The sequence below is a fragment of the Lithobates pipiens genome, unplaced genomic scaffold, assembly GCF_037356315.1.
Source record: "Lithobates pipiens isolate NorthernLeopardFrog02 unplaced genomic scaffold, aLitPip1_a1.2 Scaffold_47, whole genome shotgun sequence".
In the NCBI taxonomy this organism is placed as follows: Eukaryota; Metazoa; Chordata; class Amphibia; order Anura; family Ranidae; genus Lithobates; species Lithobates pipiens.
The window spans coordinates 5,607,330-5,630,429 of NW_027507871.1; the positions used below are offsets into that span (position 1 = coordinate 5,607,330).

Consider the following 23,100-nt stretch of genomic DNA (forward strand, 5'->3'; position numbering starts at 1 on the left):
TTTATTTTTTGCGCTATAAACAAAAATAGAGCGACAATTTTGAAAAAAAAACGCATTATTTTTTACTTTTTGTTATAATAAATATCCCCCAAAAATATATAAAAAAACATTTTTTTCCCTCAGTTTAGGCCGATACGTATTCTTCTACATATTTTTGGTAAAAAAAATCGCAATAAGCGATTATTGATTGGTTTGCGCAAAAGTTATAGCGTTTACAAAATAGGGGATAGTTTTATAGCATTTTTATTAATAATTTTTTATTATTTTTTTTTTTTACTAGTAATGGCGGCGATCAGCGATTTTTATTGTGACTGTGACATTGCGGCGGACACATCGGACATTTTTGACACATTTTTGGGACCATTGTCATTTATACAGCAATCAGTGCTATATAAATGCAGTGATTCCTGTGTAAATGACACTGGCAGTGAAGGGGTTAACCAGTGGGTGGCACTGTAGGGGTTAAGTGTTCCTAGGGGTGTGTTACTAACTGTGGGGGGGTTGGGCTTTCATTTAGTGAACACTGATCTCTGCTCCAATCACATGGAGCAGAGATCAGCGTCACTAGTTGCTAGGCAGAATGGAGAAATGCTGTTTACAACGGCATTTCTTCATTCAGCCGCTCCGTGAGACGATCGCGGGGATGCCCGCGGCGATCGAGTCCGCGGGTCCCGCGACCGGACTCACGGGGGTCCCGACCAGCGTGGGAGCGCACCGCCGATGGCAGGGCGGCAAATTTAAAGGGACGTACATGTACGCCCATTTGCCTGCCCGTGCCATTCTGTCGACGTACATCGGCGTGCGCTGGTCGGCAAGTGGTTAAAGTTGACCTTCACTCAAAGGTGAAAGTACTGCCCATCCTCCTCCTCCACCCCTAACACCTTTTGAGGTTTCTTTATTTATAGGTCCGACTTCCTCAGTTCTTGCCTAGTTGAGAATAACGCCACTGGGGGGGGATAAATCAGGTATCACCAGTGATCAGGCTCAGTCACGTGCCAACAAGCAGGCCGGTGAGGTGGCACAGGAAGCTGTGACAGTGCATAGCAGTGTCACCCTCCTGGCTATGCAGTGTGGAAGGGATGTGTGAACCACAAAAGTATTTGTCTATCTAGAGATCTAGAGTAGTGATGGAGAACCTCGGCACCCCAGATGTTTTGGAACTACATTTCCCATGATGCTCATGCACTCTTCGGGTTGGTTTGAGCATCATGGGAAATGTAGTTCCAAAACATCTGGGGTGCCAAGGTTCGCCATCACTGATCTAGAGTTTCCCTTCAAGGATGGGGTCTTTACCTCCACAGGTGCGCTGGTCGTCATGCAGGTCATATTCGGGAGGGCAGGAACAGAAGAAACCTCCAATGTAATTGTTGCAGAAATGGGAGCAGGGATCACCTTCACACTCGTCCACATCTGAGAATAAAAGATAGGGAGAAAAATATAACACGGAATTGACTTGAACCCGGGACCTCTGCTGTATGTTGGCGAAGACTCTCACTGAACTACCTGAGATAATGGACAGCCCCTTGTCTGATCCATTGGACAACCTTGCCTTGTGCCTTGACTTCTTATATGTTTGACCTAAGCGTGAAAATCCAGCTTCCAAATGGGACAGTGCGGGACATAGGGAGCCCCAGGGGGATCGGTCAATTTACTAATTGGGTCTAGAGCAGGGGTAAAGAACCTCGGCTCTCCGGCTGTTTTGAAACTACAAGTCCCATGAGACATTGCAAGACCCTAACAACCACAGGCATGACTGCTAGAGGCAGAGGCATGATGGGATTTGTAGTTTCAAAACAGCTGGAGAGCCGAGGTTCCCTACACCTGCTCCAGAGGATCTTCATGGCCCCAGTCTCCCAGATGTTACATAGATAGTTACACAGTTAGTCAAGTCCATCCAGTTCAACCATAAAAATAAATAAACAAAAATAAAAAATATCAAACAATCCCATATACCCAATCCTATACCCACAGTTGATCCAGAGGAAGGCAAAAAAAAAAAACAGCAGAGCACGGATCCAATTTGCTACAGCAGGGAAAAAAATTCCTTCCTGATCCCCCGAGAGGCAATCAGATTTTCCCCGGATCAACTTTACCTATAAATGTCAGTACCCAGTTATATTATGTAAATTTAGAAAAGTATCCAGGTCTTTCTTAAAGCAATCTACTGAGCTTGCCAGATCCACCTCTGCAGGCAGTCTATTCCACAGCTCTTACTGCGAAGAAACCTTTCTATATTTGGAGATGAAATCTCTTTTCCTCTAGATGTAAAGAGTGCCCCCTTGTCTTCATTGTTGACCATAAAGTGAATAACTCAACACCAAGTTCACTATATGGACCCCTTATGTATTTATACATGGTGATCATATCCCCCCTTATGTATTTATATATAGAGATCATATCCCCCCTTATGTATTTATACATGGAGATCATACCCCCCCTTATGTATTTATATATAGAGATCATATCCCCCCTTATGTATTTATACATGGAGATCATATCCCCCCTTATGTATTTATACATGGAGATCATATCCCCCCTTATGTATTTATATATAGAGATCATATCCCCCCTTATGTATTTATACATGGAGATCATATCCCCCCTTATGTATTTATATATAGAGATCATATCCCCCCTTATGTATTTATACATGGAGATCATATCCCCCTTATGTATTTATATATAGAGATCATATCCCCCCTTATGTATTTATACATGGAGATCATATCCCCCCTTATGTATTTATATATAGAGATCATATCCCCCCCTTATGTATTTATACATGGAGATCATATCCCCCTTATGTATTTATACATGGAGATCATATCCCCCTTATGTATTTATATATAGAGATCATATCCCCCTTATGTATTTATACATGGAGATCATACCCCCCCCCTTATGTATTTATATATAGAGATCATATCCCCCCTCATGTATTTATACATGGAGATCATATCCCCCCCTTATGTATTTATATATAGAGATCATATCCCCCTTATGTATTTATACATGGAGATCATATCCCCCCTTATGTATTTATATATAGAGATCATATCCCCCTTATGTATTTATACATGGAGATCATATCCCCCCTTATGTATTTATACATGGAGATCATATCCCCCCTTATGTACTTATATATAGAGATCATATCCCCCTTATGTATTTATACATGGAGATCATATCCCACCTTATGTATTTATACATGGAGACCATATCCCCCCTTAATTTTCTCTTCTCCAGAGAGAATAAATTCAGTTCCTCTAATCTCTCCTCATAGCTGAGCTCCTCCCATGCCTCTTATCAGTTTGGTTGCCCTTCTCTGCACTTTCTCCAGTTCCCCGATATTCCCTTTGAGAACTGGAGCCCAAAACTGAACTGCATATTCCAGATGTTGTACTTGAGCTGCATTAAAGTAGTATCTAGAGTGCAGGATCGCTAAGCCCTTCCTGATCCTTTCCAAATTGCAGTGTGGATAGGCTAATGCGGGCTGTTTTATTGGACCATATCAGGGCTCTAAACTCAGAATCTATATGAATAAACCACTTATGTCAGTGATTCTCAACCAGGGTTCCATAGAACTCTAGGGTTCCTCCAGAGGTTGTAGGGGTTCCTTCAGCATTGGGCAATTTCTGCCTCTCAGATAAGTTCCCACTGACACCGTTGATCTTTTTAGCTATCTGTAAGGAGGTAATTCTTCCCAATGACCACAAGTGTAAGGACCATTCTTCCCAATGACCACAAGTGTGAGGACCATTCTTCCCAATGACCACAAGTGTGAGGACCATTCTTCCCAATGACCACAAGTGTGAGGACCATTCTTCCCAATGACCACAAGTGTGAGGACCATTCTTCCCAATGACCACAAGTGTGAGAACCATTCTTCCCAATGACCACAAGTGTGAGGACCATTCTTCCCAATGACCACAAGTGTAAGGACCATTCTTCCCAATGACCACAAGTGTGAGGACCATTCTTCCCAATGACCACAAGTGTGAGGACCATTCTTCCCAATGACCACAAGTGTGAGGACCATTCTTCCCAATGACCACAAGTGTAAGGACCATTCTTCCCAATGACTACAAGTGTGAGGACCATTCTTCCCAATGACTACAAGTGTGAGGACCATTCTTCCCAATGACCACAAGTGTAAGGACCATTCTTCCCAATGACCACAAGTGTGAGGACCATTCTTCCCAATGACCACAAGTGTGAGGACCATTCTTCCCAATGACTACAAGTGTGAGGACCATTCTTCCCAAGGACCACAAGTGTAAGGACCATTCTTCCCAATGACTACAAGTGTGAGGACCATTCTTCCCAATGACCACAAGTGTGAGGACCATTCTTCCCAATGACCACAAGTGTGAGGACCATTCTTCCCAATGACCACAAGTGTGAGGACCATTCTTCCCAATGACCACAAGGGTGAGGACCATTCTTCCCAATGAGCACAAGTGTGAGGACCGTTCTTCCCAATGAACACAAGTGTGAGGACCATTCTTCCCAATGACTACAAGTGTGAGGACCATTCTTCCCAATGACCACAAGTGTGAGGACCATTCTTCCCAATGACCACAAGTGTGAGGACCATTCTTCCCAATGACTACAACTGTGAGGACCATTCTTCCCAATGACTACAAGTGTGAGGACCATTCTTCCCAAGGACCACAAGTGTGAGGACCATTCTTCCCAATGACCACAAGGGTGAGGACCATTCTTCCCAATGAGCACAAGTGTGAGGACCGTTCTTCCCAATGACCACAAGTGTGAGGACCATTCTTCCCAATGACTACAAGTGTGAGGACCATTCTTCCCAATGACCACAAGTGTAAGGACCATTCTTCCCAATGACCACAAGTGTAAGGACCATTCTTCCCAATGACCACAAGTGTAAGGACCATTCTTCCCAATGACCACAAGTGTGAGGACCATTCTTCCCAATGACCACAAGTATGAGGACCATTCTTCCCACTGACCACAAGTGTAAGGACCATTCTTCCCAATGACCACAAGTGTAAGGACCATTCTTCCCAATGACCACAAGTGTGAGGACCATTCTTCCCAATGACTACAAGTGTGAGGACCATTCTTCCCAAGGACCACAAGTGTGAGGACCGTTCTTCCCAATGACCACAAGTGTGAGGACCATTCTTCCCAATGACTACAAGTGTGAGGACCATTCTTCCCAAGGACCACAAGTGTGAGGACCATTCTTCCCAATGACCACAAGTGTGAGGACCATTCTTCCCAATGACCACAAGTGTGAGGACCATTCTTCCCAATGACCACAAGTGTAAGGACCATTCTTCCCAATGACCACAAGTGTAAGGACCATTCTTCCCAATGACCACAAGTGTAAGGACCATTCTTCCCAATGACCACAAGTGTGAGGACCATTCTTCCCAATGACCACAAGTATGAGGACCATTCTTCCCACTGACCACAAGTGTAAGGACCATTCTTCCCAATGACCACAAGTGTGAGGACCATTCTTCCCACTGACCACAAGTGTAAGGACCATTCTTCCCAATGACCACAAGTGTAAGGACCATTCTTCCCAATGACCACAAGTGTAAGGACCATTCTTCCCAATGACCACAAGTGTAAGGACCATTCTTCCCACTGACCACAAGTGTAAGGACCATTCTTCCCAATGACCACAAGTGTGAGGACCATTCTTCCCACTGACCACAAGTGTAAGGACCATTCTTCCCAATGACCACAAGTGTAAGGACCATTCTTCCCAATGACCACAAGTGTAAGGACCATTCTTCCCAATGACCACAAGTGTGAGGACCATTCTTCCCACTGACCACAAGTGTAAGGACCATTCTTCCCAATGACCACAAGTGTGAGGACCATTCTTCCCAATGACCACAAGTGTGAGGACCATTCTTCCCAATGACCACAAGTGTGAGGACCATTCCTCTCACTGACCATCACACTAATGTATAATGAGTTGTAGACTTCTAATTTTTAGCAGGGGGTTCCTCGAGACCGGAGAACTATTTCAAGGGTTCCTCTGTGTTGAAAAAGGTTGAGAAAGGCTGACTTATGTGGTATATCTATCTATGTAAATGTCTGCATTTAAGCAAAAGTTGAATGGTTCCACAAATTATTCTTCCATAGTGGCACTTTGGTGACCATATCTTCTACTAGGTAGAGCACAGGTAAGACAAAGACGTGTCACACACATACCGACTGCCACGTAGTAGGCAGAGAATCCTGTGTATTGCTCCTGGTTGGAGAAGTCAGACGTAAAGATCAGCTTTAGTGCATTGGAGGGGTAGTATGTTTCTTTTATGGGTTGTCCTGGGACTCCACCCAAGTTGCGTCCACATAACGTGTCCTGTACGGCATCTCCGATTACTACCTGGACCAGAAAGAGACCCGTTACACCAATGATACAGGTAAACCTAAAGACTCCTCGAAATGACCACTTGTATAAAGATAAACAGATCCACAGACAAAGAAAGAGAGAGGGGGCAACATCCACTAACAGAAAATCTGTGTACCCAAAATACCCTATGGGATCTTCTGATAGTCCTCCTATCTGCTTAAAAGGGCAAATCTAGTTTTGCTACAGAATTTAACATATTTATTATTATTATTAATAAAAATAATTATATGTAGTAATTTATATATATGATACACAACCTATTTTCTTCCAAAACAGAACATTTTTCCATTTAGGGCAAAATACCGAGCTCAGTGGGTAGCCTATCTTCTTACTCAATAACCTCCATATTCATTCGGTGGAGCCCATGGAACCACCTGGTACTTCCAGGTTTTGGAAGCATGTATGTTTTCCTTCTTCCTCCCGCAAATGATATTTGGATGCCTAACCAGCCTATCATCATGCATGAGCATTGTCACATGGGGGGGGGGAATGGTACAGTAGCGGGATGTATAACCCTGTGTAAGCTTTGACCCAAAAGCCACTAAAGAAGTTCCATAAGTACTTTGAAGGGTGTTCTATGAGGCATTGGAGGTGACAAATGAAAGGCAGTGAGGGAGCAGCCATACAGTAAAACAAATTAAAAAAAAAAAAATTTGGCAAAATTTGAGAAATTTTGTCAAAATTTGAGAAATTTTGGCGAAATTTGAGAAATTTTGGCAAAATTTTCATATTTTTCCGTTAGCGGGTTTCTTGTTAGCACATGTGCACTGCAGCATTGAGGTGACAAATGGGAGGCAGTGAGGGAACATCTGAACAGTAAAAACTGAATTGTAAAAAAAATATTGTCAAAATTTGGTAGATTTTGGTGAAGGTTCATAATCTTTCTCTGTTAACAAGTCCATGATTGAGGTGACAAATGGAAGGCAGTGAGGGAGCAGCCATACAGTAAACCAAATTTTCAAAAATTTTTACCAAAATCTGAGAAATTTTGGTGAAATTTCATATTTTTCCGTTAGCGGGTTCCTTGTTAGCACATTGAGGTGACAAATGGGAGGCAGTGAGCTATTGAACTTCGTTTTTCTCGGTTTGTCGTAAGTGTTGTACGTCACCGCGTTCTTGACGTTGGGAATTTTCGAACGTCTGTACAGTAAACTGAATTGTAAAAAAAAAATTGTCAAAATTTGGTAGATTTTGGTGAAGGTTCAAAATCTTTCTCTGTTAACAAGTCCATGATTGAGGCGACAAATGGAAGGCAGTGAGGGAGCAGCCATACAGTAAACCAAATTTTCAAAAAAATTTACCAAAATCTGAGAAATTTTGGTGAAATTTCATATTTTTCCGTTAGCGGGTTCCTTGTTAGCACATTGAGGTGACAAATGGGAGGCAGTGAGCTATTGAACTTCGTTTTTCTCGGTTTGTCGTAAGTGTTGTACGTCACCGCGTTCTTGGCGTTGGGAATTTTCGAACGTCTGTACAGTAAACTGGATTGTAAAAAAATATTGTCAAAATTTGGTAGATTTTGGTGAAGGTTCATAATCTTTCTCTGTTAACAAGTCCATGATTGAGGCGACAAATGGAAGGCAGTGAGGGAGCAGCCATACAGTAAACCAAATTTTCAAAAAAATTTACCAAAATCTGAGAAATTTTGGTGAAATTTCATATTTTTCCGTTAGCGGGTTCCTTGTTAGCACATTGAGGTGACAAATGGGAGGCAGTGAGCTATTGAACTTTGTTTATCTCGGTTTGTCGCAAGTGTTGTACGTCACCGCGTTCTTGACGTTGGGAATTTTCGAACGTCTGTACAGTAAACTGAATTGTAAAAAAAAAAATTGTCAAAATTTGGTAGATTTTGGTGAAGGTTCATAATCTTTCTCTGTTAACAAGTCCATGATTGAGGTGACAAATGGAAGGCAGTGAGGGAGCAGCCATACAGTAAACCAAATTTTCCAAAAATTTTACCAAAATCTGAGAAATTTTGGTGAAATTTCATATTTTTCCGTTAGCGGGTTCCTTGTTAGCACATTGAGGTGACAAATGGGAGGCAGTGAGCTATTGAACTTCGTTTTTCTCGGTTTGTCGTAAGTGTTGTACGTCACCGCGTTCTTGACGTTGGGAATTTTCGAACGTCTGTACAGTAAACTGAATTGTAAAAAAAAAATTGTCAAAATTTGGTAGATTTTGGTGAAGGTTCAAAATCTTTCTCTGTTAACAAGTCCATGATTGAGGCGACAAATGGAAGGCAGTGAGGGAGCAGCCATACAGTAAACCAAATTTTCAAAAAAATTTACCAAAATCTGAGAAATTTTGGTGAAATTTCATATTTTTCCGTTAGCGGGTTCCTTGTTAGCACATTGAGGTGACAAATGGGAGGCAGTGAGCTATTGAACTTCGTTTTTCTCGGTTTGTCGTAAGTGTTGTACGTCACCGCGTTCTTGACGTTGGGAATTTTCGAACGTCTGTACAGTAAACTGGATTGTAAAAAAATATTGTCAAAATTTGGTAGATTTTGGTGAAGGTTCATAATCTTTCTCTGTTAACAAGTCCATGATTGAGGCGACAAATGGAAGGCAGTGAGGGAGCAGCCATACAGTAAACCAAATTTTCAAAAAAATTTACCAAAATCTGAGAAATTTTGGTGAAATTTCATATTTTTCCGTTAGCGGGTTCCTTGTTAGCACATTGAGGTGACAAATGGGAGGCAGTGAGCTATTGAACTTTGTTTATCTCGGTTTGTCGCAAGTGTTGTACGTCACCGCGTTCTTGACGTTGGGAATTTTCGAACGTCTGTACAGTAAACTGAATTGTAAAAAAAAAAATTGTCAAAATTTGGTAGATTTTGGTGAAGGTTCATAATCTTTCTCTGTTAACAAGTCCATGATTGAGGTGACAAATGGAAGGCAGTGAGGGAGCAGCCATACAGTAAACCAAATTTTCCAAAAATTTTACCAAAATCTGAGAAATTTTGGTGAAATTTCATATTTTTCCATTAGCGGGTTCCTTGTTAGCACATTGAGGTGACAAATGGGAGGCAGTGAGCTATTGAACTTTGTTTTTCTCGGTTTGTCGTAAGTGTTGTACGTCACCGCGTTCTTGACGTTGGGAATTTTCGAACGTCTGTACAGTAAACTGAATTGTAAAAAAAAAATTGTCAAAATTTGGTAGATTTTGGTGAAGTTTCATAATCTTTCTCTGTTAACAAGTCCATGATTGAGGTGACAAATGGGAGGCAGTGAGGGAGCAGCCATACAGAAAGGCTCATTTAAAAATCTTTTTTTTAGCAAAATTTGAAAAATTCTGCCCCGTACAAACGATCGGACATTGATCGGACATTCCGACAACAAAATCCGCGAGGGATCTTTTCCAGCGGACGTCGGCTCAAACTTGTCTTGCATACACGCGGTCACACAAAGCGGGTGGGAAATTCCGAACGTCAAAGAACGCGGCGACGTACAACACTTACGACGAACCGAGGAAAAACGAGGTTCAATAGCCGGTTGCGGCTCTTCTGCTTGATTCCGAGCATGCGCGGACTTTTGCGCGTCGGAAATTTTGTCTACACGCGATCGGAATTTCCGACAACTGATTTTGTTGTTGGAAAATTTTTAAGATCCGGCTCTCAAACTTTGTGTGTCAGAAATTCCGATGGAAAAAGTGCAATGGAGCCCCGCACATGGTCGGAATTTCCGACCACAAGCTCCGATGGCACATTTTCCGGACGGAAAGTCCGAACGTGTGTACAGGGCATTCCGGTGAAGAGTCTCGTCAGATTTTTCTGTTAGCGGGTTCTTTGTTATCACATGTGCACTACAGCAGAGCCTCATTGGCTCCTAGTGCTCCCACCGCTCTCTCCCTGTTAGCCCTTGTACACACGGTCGGAGATTCCGACGGAATGTGTCCGATCGGACCGTTTTGTCGGATAATCCGACTGTGTGTGGTCTCCATCGGACTGTTTCCGTCGGAATATCCAACGGACCAAGTTTTCCAACTTGTCGGTAAAATTTTCCGACAACATGCTCCGATCGGACATACTCCGATCATGTGTAGAGAATTCCGATCGGACAAAGTGCCACGCATGCTCAGATCAAATTCCTACACCAAAGCTATTGGCTACTAGCCTGAACGTAGTCCCGTCGTAACGAAATAACGTCATCACGTTCTGAACGATCGGATTTTCCGACAACTTCGTCCGACCGTGTGTATACAACAGTTTCGGACAAAATCCGACGGACAAAATCCGATGGATTTGGTTGTCGGAATGTCCGACCCGTGTGTACGGGGGCTTTGAGGGCTGCTGATATAGGAGGAAGATATCCAAACAGGTTCAGGTACTTATACTAGCTTCATTTAAAGGATACATGCAATGGTTTTACATTGAATACATAACTAAATGTTTTCATATCTGCCTCAAGTTTTATTTTAAGGCAAGCGGTGAACACTTTTCTGTTTTCTGGATAGTTGTTGTGTTAAACCAAGGGACTCTAAACATTCTAAACTGAGGGCCAGGCCTTACTGTGCTTCAGATTTTAGGGGGCCAGATTGTGGCCAGTGGATATAAACAATACCTTATCATTGGTGTCAGTGGGAGGAATAGTGCCCCATCATTGGTATCAGTGGGAGGAATAGTGCCCCATCATTGGTGTCAGTGGGAGGAATAGTGCCCCATCATTGGTATCAGTGGGAGGAATAGTGCCCCATCATTGGTGTCAGTGGGAGGAATAGTGCCCCATCATTGGTGTCAGCGGAGGAATAGTGTCCCATCATTGGTGTCAGAGGGAGGAATAGTGCCCCATCATTGGTGTCAGTGGGAGGAATAGTGCCCCATCATTGGTGTCAGTGGGAGGAATAGTGCCCCATCATTGGTGTCAGTGGGAGGAATAGTGCCCCATCATTGGTGTCAGTGGGAGGAATAGTGCCCCATCATTGGTGTCAGCGGAGGAATAGTGTCCCATCATTGGTGTCAGAGGGAGGAATAGTGTCCCATCATTGGTGTCAGTGGGAGGAATAGTGCCCCATCATTGGTGTCAGTGGGAGAAATAGTGCCCCATCATTGATGTCAGCGGAGGAATAGTGTCCCATCATTGGTATCAGTGGGAGGAATAGTGCCCCATCATTGATGTCAGTTGGAGGAATAGTGCCCCATCATTGGTGTCAGTGGAAGGAATAGTGCCCCATCATTGGTGTCAGTGGGAGGAATAGTGCCCCATCATTGGTATCAGTGGGAGGAATAGTGCCCCATCATTGGTGTCAGTGGGGGGAATAGTGTCCCATCATTGGTATTAGTGGGAGGAATAGTGCCCCATCATTGGTGTCAGTGGGAGGAATAGTGCCCCATCATTGGTGTCAGTGGGAGGAATAGTGCCCCATCATTGGTGTCAGTGGGAGGAATAGTGCCCCATCATTGGTGTCAGCGGAGGAATAGTGTCCCATCATTGGTGTCAGAGGGAGGAATAGTGTCCCATCATTGGTGTCAGTGGGAGGAATAGTGCCCCATCATTGGTGTCAGTGGGAGGAATAGTGCCCCATCATTGATGTCAGCGGAGGAATAGTGTCCCATCATTGGTATCAGTGGGAGGAATAGTGCCCCATCATTGATGTCAGTTGGAGGAATAGTGCCCCATCATTGGTGTCAGTGGAAGGAATAGTGCCCCATCATTGGTGTCAGTGGGAGGAATAGTGCCCCATCATTGGTATCAGTGGGAGGAATAGTGCCCCATCATTGGTGTCAGTGGGGGGAATAGTGTCCCATCATTGGTGTCAGAGGGAGGAATAGTGCCCCATCATTGGTGTCAGTGGAAGGAATAGTGCCCCATCATTGGTATCAGTGGGAGGAATAGTGTCCCATCATTGGTGTCAGAGGGAGGAATAGTGCCCCATCATTGGTGTCAGTGGGAGGAATAGTGCCCCATCATTGGTATCAGTGGGAGGAATAGTGTCCCATCATTGGTGTCAGTGGGAGGAATAGTGCCCCATCATTGGTGTCAGCGGAGGAATAGTGCCCCATCATTGGTGTCAGAGGGAGGAATAGTGCCCCATCATTGGTGTCAGTTGGAGGAATAGTGCCCCATCATTGGTGTCAGAGGGAGGAATAGTGCCCCATCATTGGTGTCAGTTGGAGGAATAGTGCCCCATCATTGGTGTCAGAGGGAGGAATAGTGCCCCATCATTGGTGTCAGTGGGAGGAATAGTGCCCCATCATTGGTGTCAGAGGGAGGAATAGTGCCCCATCATTGGTATTAGTGGGAGGAATTGTGCCCCATTGTTGGTGTCAGTGGGAGGAATAGTGCCCCATTGTTGGTGTCAGTGGGAGGAATTGTGCCCCATTGTTGGTGTCAGTGGATGGAATAGTACCCCATCTTTGTGGGAGGAATAGTGCCCCATTGTTGGTGTCAGTGGATGGAATAGGGCCCCAAGGCCCGGATAAAGGCAAGCATAGGGCTGCAGTTTGGAGACCTCTGTGCTAAACTATGTTACTTCCTGTCTGGAGTTCCCCTTTAAATCTGTGGGCCTAGGAATGGCTTGCAATGACCGCAGTACGGTGTTTACCTTCAGGGAGTCATACTCGCACCCATCGGAGGGCTCGATGTCCAGGTGAATGAAGTACAGTCGGATGCCGTAGCCCTCCGGCACCTGCACATCCCAGGACTCCTTGGCGTTATTGTGGTAACCTTGTGGGTAATTAGGAGACGTGATCCCCCCAAACATGGGGGGAGAATCCGCACCGACACACCCCAAGAGAGCGAGAAGCAGCCACCTGCTAACATAAAAACAAAAATAACTCTGAATTATCAAAGGATCTGAAATGAAAACTGTCCGTATTGCTTTATAGTCATCAGTTGCAAGTCACGCGTTCTTTCCTCCCCCAACCAATCTTGCAGTGCAGACCGAAGTCTCATTGGTTGATTGTGTTGGTTTTTGTCCAATCAAAACTGATTTATTTAAGTTTTAGATTCAGTGGAGGAAAAGCTAAAACCAGGTTACTGCAATCCTCCTCTCTTTTCATGTGACAACACTGAAGAAATGACACTTGTCTACAATGTAAAGTAGTGAGTGTACAGCTTGTATAACAGTGTAAATTTCCTGTCCCCTCAAAATAACTCAACACACAGCCATTAATGTCTAAACCGCTGGCAACAAAAGTCAGTACACCCCTGAGTGAGAATCTCCAAATTGGGCCCAAAGTGTCAATATTTTGTGTGGCCGCCATTATTTTCCAGCACTGCCTTCCCCCTCTTGGGCATGGAGGTCACCAGAGCTTCACAGGTCACCACTGGAGTCCTCTTCTCCTCCCCCATGATGACATCACAGAGCTGGTGGATGTTGGAGACCTTCCCCTCCTCCACCTTCCCTCTGAGGATGTCCCACAGATGATCAATAGGGTTTAGGTCTGGAGACATGCTTGGCCAGTCCATCACCTTTACCCTCAGCTTCTTTAGCAAGGCAGTGGTGGTGTTGGAGGTGTGTTTGGGGTGGTTATCATGTTGGAATACTGCCCTGCGGTCCAGTCTCTGAAGGGAGGGGATCATGCTCTGCTTCAGTATGTCACAGTACATGTTGGCATTCATGGTCCCCTCAATGATCTGTAGCCCCCCCAGTGCCGGCAGCACTCAAGCAGCCCCAGACCATGACACCCCCACCACCATGCCTGACTGTAGACAAGACACACTTGTCTTTGTACTCCTCACCTGGTTGCCCCCACACACGCCTGACACCATCTGACACCAAATGCATTTATCTTGGTCTCATCAGACCACAGGACATGGTTCCAGTAATCCATCTCCTTAGTCTGCTTGTCTTCAGCAAACTGTTTGTGGTCTTTTCTTGTGCATCATCTTTAGAAGAGGCTTCCTTCTGGGACGACAGCCATGCAGACCAATTTGATGCAGTGTGCGGCGTATGGTCTGAGCACTGACAGGCTGACCCCCCCCCCCCTACAACCTCTGCAGCAATGCTGGCAGCACTCATACGTCTATTTCCCAAAGACAACCTCTGGATATGACGCTGAGCACGTGACCCCAACTTCTTTGGTGGACCATGGCGAGGCCTGCTCTGAGGGGAACCTGTCCTGTTATACCGCTGTATGGTCTTGGCCACCGCGCTGCAGCTCAGTCTCAGGGTCTTGGCGATCTTCTTATAGCCTAGGCCATCTTTATGTAGAGCGACAATTCTTATATCATATCCTCAGAGAGTTCTTTGCCATGAGGTGCCATGTTGTACTTCCAGTGACCAGTATGAGAGAGTGAGAGCGATAACACCAAATTTAACACACCTGCTCCCCATTCACACCTGAGACCTTGTAATACTAACGAGTCACATGACACCGGGGAGGGAAAATGGCTAATTGGGGCCCAATTTGGACATTTTCACTTAGGGGGTGTACTGACTTTTGTTGCCAGCAGTTTAGACATTAATGGCTGTGTGTTGAGTTATTTTGAGGGGACGGCAAATTTACACTGTTATACAAGCTGTACACTCACTACTTTACATTGTAGACAAGTGTCATTTCTTCAGTGTTGTCACATGAAAAGAGAGAAGAAAATAGTTACACACATGTCACCAAGGGGTGTACTTACTTTTGTGAGATACTGTATCTATCTATCTATCTATATATATAATATAATAATAAAAACAAATTATAGATAGATAGATAGATAGATTTTTTTTTTTATTATATTATATATATAGATAGATAGATAGATAGATAGAGACAGTACGGTGTGTGCTGCAGGGAGAGTCAGTTTAGTCATCATCATCATCATCATCATCATTAGCTGTTACTATCAGGTCCACAAAAGAGCTATTCCAGTAACCAGTAATTGTTCCAGTCTCCTCTTTTTTGCCAGTTTGTATAGGGACAGGAAGGAAGCAGTGTGTGAGGCAGTGAGGGGCAGTTTAAAGACTTGCTGTTACTATTAGTTCCACAAAGGTTCTTTTCAGGACTGGTATCAGTGGTATGGTAATAGGCTTGTACACGTATAATATTCTTTCTTCCAAATATAGAAAGGATATTATACTTGACTGCTGCAGTCTGCTAATCATTCACAACTCACTTGTTCCACAAAGCTCTTTATAAGGACTGGTAACTTGGTCTAGGGTGCTACAGTACATAGGGTTGAGTGAGGTACAGTCTGCTGTTCTGTAAGGACCGCTATCGGTCCACAATAGATAGGGTTAAGGTGCACCACTGCTGACCGCTGCCCTATACTGCAGCAGTCCTTCATTGGTATAGGGACTGACGTACAGTCTGCTAATCACTAACACACAACCTGCTTGGTCCACAAAAGTTCTTATAAGAACTGGTAACTTGGTCTAGGGTGCTACAGTACATAGGGTTGAGTGAGGTACAGTCTGCTGTTCTGTAAGGACCGCTATCGGTCCACAATACATAGGGTTGAGGTGCACTACCTTCTTTCTTCATTTGGCTCACTTCCTTGTCCCAAAAAAGCACACCGTACTATATGCCCGTACCCTCCTCTTTGAAGAGGTTGAGCGGTGTCATATTTCTACTGGGGCTGCTTATGATATCCCTGTGCTGTGCTGACTTCCTCCTGGGGGTTCTTATTATGAGGGGATCACACCATCCCTGTGCTGTGCTGACTTCCTCCTGGGGGTTCTTATTATGAGGGGATCACACCATCCCTGTGCTGTGCTGACTTCCTCCTGGGGGTTCTTATTATGAGGGGATCACACCATCCCTGTGCTGTGCTGACTTCCTCCTGGGGGTTCTTATTATGAGGGGATCACACCATCCCTGTGCTGTGCTGAGTTTCTCCTGGGCCTGCTTATTATGAGGGGATCACACCATCCCTGTGCTGTGCTGACTTCCTCCTGGGTGTTCTTATTATGAGGGGATCACACCATCCCTGTGCTGTGCTGACTTCCTCCTGGGGGTTCTTATTATGAGGGGATCACACCATCCCTGTGCTGTGCTGACTTCGTCCTGGGGGTTCTTATTATGAGGGGATCACACCATCCCTGTGCTGTGCTGACTTCCTCCTGGGTGTTCTTATTATGAGGGGATCACACCATCCCTGTGCTGTGCTGACTTCCTCCTGGGGGTTCTTATTATGAGGGGATCACACCATCCCTGTGCTGTGCTGACTTCCTCCTGGGGGTTCTTATTATGAGGGGATCACACATCCCTGTGCTGTGCTGACTTCCTCCTGGGGGTTCTTATTATGAGGGGATCACACCATCCCTGTGCTGTGCTGACTTACTCCTGGGGGTTCTTATTATGAGGGGATCACACCATCCCTGTGCTGTGCTGACTTCCTCCTGGGGCTGCTTACGGTGCTGCTGTCAGTGCCGTATATCACGGTGCTGGTGTGAGTGCTTAATGTCACGGTGCTGCTGTCAGTGCTGTATATCACGGTGCTGATGTCAGTGCTTAATGTCACGCTTCTGATGTCAGTACTCTCTATCACGGTGCTGCTGTCAGTGCTGTATATCACTGTGCTGATGTCAGTGCTGTATGTCACACTTCTGATGTCAGTACTCTCTATCACGGTGCTGCTGTCAGTGCTGTATATCACTGTGCTGATGTCAGTGCTGTATGTCACGCTTCTGATGTCAGTACTCTCTATCACGGTGCTGCTGTCAGTGCTGTATATCACGGTGCTGATGTCAGTGCTTAATATCACGCTTCTGATGTCAGTACTCTCTATCACGGTGCTGCTGTCAGTGCTGTATATCACGGTGCTGGTGTCAGTGCTTTATGTCACGCTGCTGATGTCAGTACTCTCTATCACGGTGCTGCTGTCAGTGCTGTATATCACGGTGCTGATGTCAGTGCTTAATGTCACGCTTCTGATGTCAGTACTCTCTATCACGGTGCTGCTGTCAGTGCTGTATATCACTGTGCTGATGTCAGTGCTGTATGTCACACTTCTGATGTCAGTACTCTCTATCACGGTGCTGCTGTCAGTGCTGTATATCACGGTGCTGATGTCAGTGCTGTATGTCACGCTTCTGATGTCAGTACTCTCTATCACGGTGCTGCTGTCAGTGCTGTATATCACGGTGCTGATGTCAGTGCTTAATATCACGCTTCTGATGTCAGTACTCTCTATCACGGTGCTGCTGTCAGTGCTGTATATCACGGTGCTGGTGTCAGTGCTTTATGTCACGCTGCTGATGTCAGTACTCTCTATCACGGTGCTGCTGTCAGATGACTCTATCACGGTGTTGCTGTCAATGCTGTATGTCACGGTGCAGGTGTCATTGCTGTATGTCACGCTGCTGATGTCCTGCTGATGTCAGTGCTCTCTATCATGGTGCTGTTGTCAGATGACTCTATCACGGTGGGGGTGTCATTGCTGTATGTCACGCTGCTGGTGATCATCTCCTGCACCCTCTTCTTTGCCTACCCTGGTCCCTGACCTTCCCTCTCCTCCATTGCCTTCATGCGCTCCACAGTCCAGAATTGTCACAACAATTTCCCATATAAAAAAAGAATGCTTGTAGTTGTCGATCCCAAATTCACCTCATACATGTATTATGTCAGTGGCCATGTGGTGGGACTATGTTTGCACAGCTATTAATTATTTTGTGGCTGCAAATTTGACCTAAAGGTTTGCGAAGTTCGCCTCCCATTGAAGTCAATGGGGCCCGCGGCGAACGTTCGGTTTCGCGAACTATCGGCCGAGTTCGCGGTCCGCGTTCGCAAAACGTCCCGTCGGATGTTTGGGCCATCACTAATCATCAGTGCCTATCAGTGCCACCTCATCAGTGCCTCCTTATCAGTGCCACATATCAGTGCAACCTATCACTGCCGCATATTAGTACCTATCATCAGTGCCCATCAGTGCCACCTTTCAGTGCAGCATATCAGTGCCACCTACCAGTGCCGCATATTAGTACCTATCATCAGTGCCGCCTTATCAGTGCCTGTCAGTGCTGCCTTTCTGTGCCGCATATCAGTGCCACCTATCACTGCTGCATATTAGTACCTATCATCAGTGCCACCTTTCCATGCCTATCAGTGCCTCATATCGTTGCTGCATATTAGTACCTATCATCAGTGCCACCTTTCCATGCCTATCAGTGCCTCATATCGTTGCTGCATATTAGTACCTATCATCAGTGCCACCTTTCCATGCCTATCAGTGCCTCATATCGTTGCTGCATATTAGTACCTATCATCAGTGCCACCTTTCCATGCCTATCAGTGCCGCCTTATCAGTGCCGCCTTTCAGTGCCTCATATCGTTGCTGCATATTAGTACCTATCAGTGCCACCTTTCAGTGCCGCCTTATCAGTGCCCGTCAGTGAAGGAGAAAACTTACTTATTTACAAAGTTTTGTAACAGAAACAAAAAAAAAATTCTGTCTTTTTTTAAATTTGTTTATCAGAAAATAAAAACCCGCCAGAGGTGATCAAATCCCACCAAAAGAAATCTCTATTTGTGAGAACAAAATGATAAAAATGTAATTTGGGTACAGTGTAGCACGACCGCGTAATTGTCACTCAAAGCTGAAAGCTGAGAACTGTCCTGGGCAGGAAGGTGTATTAGTGCCCCCCCCCCCCCCCGGTATTGAAGGGGTTAAAGCGTCTGGGATGGGACAAATTTAGATGGGGGACAGGGGGGGGGGGGTGATTTTAGTCTTGCCTAGGCTCAGCACAGAACCAAAATCCTCCACTGACCAGCACCATATAAAACAAAGACCCGAAGTGCAAGCCTGTCGATTGCTAGCTCTGTGGGCTAACAAGTGCAGCGTGCTTGTGAGGGTTAGAAGGGGCAGCTCACTCACCTTGTACCCATTGCTGAGCCCCGGCGTGCCGCCACCACAAGCCAATTTTTTGGAAGGCTGAGAGAAGGGAAAATTCTGCAGGGAAATTTGTATCTAACTTTATGAAGTTGTGATTGTCTCCCTCACATACGCGTCTCTGGACCCCCCCCCCCCATCCCCCTATCCCCCCCCCCCTCCTCCTAACGGGAGTGCAGAACCAGGGACTTTTGCTTTGTCCATGTTCTGAACTTTGGAGTCCCCCAGCGGCCAACACCGGCTATTCTCTCTCCAGTATAACAAACCAGAGGAGGGATGGGGAGGGATGGGGAGGGATGGGGAGGGATGGGGGGGATGGGGTGGGGCGTCTGCTCACGATGACTTAGGGCTCTGGGGGAATTTCCCAAATTTTAAAAAACAAGAAATAAAGAAAAGGAGAGATCCAGATGTGCAGTAGAGGGTGAGGGGGGGGGAGGGGGGGTGGGTCACCCTGCCTGAGCATGCAAAACGGGTCAAATCTAAATCAGCCAATGGGATTGGGTGTGGAAATGTCGGGGATTTCACAAGACTTGGGAAGAATTTGGTTGAAAACAGCTGATTTCCAATAAATGAGTACGGAGGAGGGGGGGGGGAGGGGAGGGGAGGGGGGGCTGAGAGCCAATGAGCCGGAAGATCAAATTTGTCTCGACTATCTCTAAATACATAAACACCTGGCCCGGCTCCAGAACCCGGCAGGGAGAGAAAATCCAGCGTGAGAGAACTTGTAAAAAAAGAAAACGCGGATTTCACTGGGGGGGGGGGGGGGTGAGACTTCGAAAAGCCACGAAAAAAAAAAAAAAAATGGCCGTTTTATCTTAAAGCTGAAGTCCGGGAATGAGACTAAATTCTCTGTTTCCGTGCCCCCCCCCTCCCCCCTTCCCTCCTCGGCACTGCAATGGTTAAATGCTTTTTTAGTCTATGCGGTGCAGGGGTAAGGTGTATTCCTAATCTTAATGGCCGCATTCCTTCATCGATTCATCCCCCCCCCCCCCCCCGCAGCATCCTTTCTGAACAGCTTTGGGCTTCAAGGGTTAAATGCTCCACGGGTGCAGGGGTAAGGTGTATTCCTAATCTCAATGGCCGCATTCCTTCATCGATTCATCCCCCCCCCCCCCCTGCAGCATCCTTTCTGAACAGCTTTGGGCTTTAAGGGTTAAATGCTCCACGGGTGCAGGGGTAAGGTGTATTCCTAATCTCAATGGCCGCATTCCTTCATCGATTCATCCCACCCCCCCCCCCCCCCCCGCAGCATCCTTTCTGAACAGCTTTGGGCTTTAAGGGTTAAATGCTCTCCACGGGTGCAGGGATAAGGTGTATTACTGATCTCAATGTGGGCTCCAGCAGGCTTCCTCAATTCATGCGACTGGTCCTCCCCCACAGCAGCTCTAGGAAGCTTTCGGATGCAAGGGTTAAATCCTTATTAAGGTGCAAGGGTAAGGTGTAATAATTTACCTTATGGCTGGTTCTAGCAGGCTTCCTCAATCCATGCAACCAGTCACCGGTAGCGTCCCCAGCTTCTGTCTGCAAGGGTTAAATGCTCATTTAGTCTAGGGGTGCAGGGGTAAGGAGTATTACTTATCTCAATACTGGCTCTAGCAGGCTTCCTAAATTGATCTCCCACCGGTAGCGTCCCCTTTAAGAAGCTTCTGTCGGCAAGGGTTAAATACTCATTTAGTCTAGGGGTGCAAGGGTAAGGGGTATTACTTGCCTCATTCCTGGTCCCCTGCAGTGTCCTTTCTAAGCAGCTCTGGGATGCAAGGGTTAAATGCTCATTTAGTCTAGGGGTGCAGAGTTAAGGGGTATTACTTATCTCAATACTGGCTCTAGCGGGCTTCCTAAATTCATCTCCCACCGCAGCGTCCCCTTTAAGCAGCTTCGTAATGCAAGGGTTAAATGTTAATTTAATGTAGGGGTACAGGGGTTAGGTGTATTACTTATCTCAATACTGGCTCTAGCGGGCTTCCTAAATTGATCTCCCACCGGTAGCGTCCCCTTTAAGAAGCTTCTGTCGGCAAGGGTTAAATGCTCATTTAGTCTAGGGGTGCAGGGGTAAGGGGTATTACTTACCCCAATACTGGCTCTAGCAGGCTTCCTAAATTGATCTCCCACCACAGTGTCCCCTTTAAGCAGCTTCGGGATGCAAGGGTTAAATGCTCATTTAATGTAGGGGTACAGGGGTTAGGTGTATTACTAATCCTATTGCTGGCTCCGACAAGTTTCCTAAATTCATGCAACTGGTCCAACGCTCTAGTGTCCTTTCTAAGCAGCTATGAGATGTAAGGGTTAAATGCTTATTTAGTCTAGGGGTGCAAGGTTAAGGTGTATTACCTTGCCTCATTCCTGGCCTCCATGCAGCGTCCTCTCTAAGCAGGGTTAAATGCTCATTTAGTCTATGGGGTGCAGGGGTAAGGGGTATTATTTGCCTTTCCCTGGCTCTAGTAGGCTTCCTTAACTAGTGCCACCGATATCCCACAGTGTCCTCGCTAAGCCATTTTCGGACTGCAAGGGTTAAATGCTTATTTGGTCTAGGGGCGCAGGGGTAAGATGCATTACTTGCCTCACTTCTGCCCCCCTGCAGTGTCCTCTCTAAGCAGCTTGGGCTGTAAGGGTTAAATGCTGATTTAGCCTAGAGGTGCATTACGTGCCCTATTCCTGGCTGCAGCAGACTTTCTCAGTTCATACAACTGGTCCTCCACAGCACCCGCTCTGAGCAGACATAGGCTGCATTCTCAGTGATGTCACCGCTCTCTAGTGATTGGATAGGCTGCATTCTCAGTGATGTCACCGCTCTCTAGTGATTGGATAGGCTGCATTCTCAGTGATGTCACCGCTCTCTAGTGATTGGATAGGCTGCATTCTCAGTGATGTCACCGCTCTCTAGTGATTGGATAGGCTGCATTCTCAGTGATGTCACCGCTCTCTAGTGAATGGATAGGCTGCATTCTCAGTGATGTCACCGCTCTCTAGTGATTGGATAGGTGATGTCACCGCTCTCTAGTGATTGGATAGGCTGCATTCTCAGTGATGTCACCGCTCTCTAGTGATTGGATAGGTGATGTCACCGCTCTCTAGTGATTGGATAGGCTGCATTCTCAGTGATGTCACCGCTCTCTAGTGATTGGATAGGTGATGTCACCGCTCTCTAGTGAATGGATAGGCTGCATTCTCAGTGATGTCACCGCTCTCTAGTGATTGGATAGGCTGCATTCTCAGTGATGTCACCGCTCTCTAGTGAATGGATAGGCTGCATTCTCAGCGATGTCACCGCTCTCTAGTGAATGGATAGGCTGCATTCTCAGCGATGTCACCGCTCTCTAGTGATTGGATAGGTGATGTCACCGCTCTCTAGTGATTGGACAGGTGATGTCACCGCTCTCTAGTGATTGGACAGGTGATGTCACCGCTCTCTAGTGATTGGATAGGTGATGTCACCTCTCTCTAGTGATTGGATAGGTGATGTCACCGCTCTCTAGTGATTGGATAGGTGATGTCACCTCTCTCTAGTGATTGGATAGGTGATGTCACCGCTCTCTAGTGATTGGATAGGTGATGACACTGCTCTCTAGTGAATGGATAGGTGATGTCACCGCTCTCTAGTGATTGGATAGGTGATGTCACCTCTCTCTAGTGATTGGATAGGTGATGTCACCTCTCTCTAGTGATTGGATAGGCTGCATTCACAGTGATGACACTGCTCTCTAGTGAATGGATAGGTGATGTCACCGCTCTCTAGTGATTGGATAGGTGATGTCACCTCTCTCTAGTGATTGGATAGGTGATGTCACCTCTCTCTAGTGATTGGATAGGCTGCATTCACAGTGATGACACTGCTCTCTAGTGAATCGATAGGTGATGTCACCTCTCTCTAGTGATTGGATAGGTGATGTCACCTCTCTCTAGTGATTGGATAGGTGATGTCACCTCTCTCTAGTG

At 45.9% G+C, this 23,100-nt stretch overlaps 1 protein-coding gene across 2 annotated transcripts in view; it reads right to left on the minus strand.

The window, feature by feature from the left end:
• The window catches only part of C1S (complement C1s), a 55,812-nt gene extending 36,518 nt beyond the window's left edge, over window positions 1-19,294 (minus strand). The window contains exons 1-4 of one of the 2 annotated variants that reach the window (XM_077467144.1): window positions 19,153-19,294; window positions 12,950-13,160; window positions 6,205-6,379; window positions 1,294-1,410 (exon numbers count right to left, since the gene is read on the minus strand). In XM_077467144.1, coding sequence (XP_077323270.1) covers window positions 1,294-1,410; window positions 6,205-6,379; window positions 12,950-13,160; window positions 19,153-19,163 — 514 coding nt within the window. In that variant the 5' untranslated portion in view covers window positions 19,164-19,294. The remainder of the gene's footprint in view (window positions 1-1,293; window positions 1,411-6,204; window positions 6,380-12,949; window positions 13,161-19,152) is intronic. The other variant, XM_077467145.1, reaches the window with a different exon arrangement.
• Window positions 19,295-23,100: the final 3,806 nt, after the last annotated feature.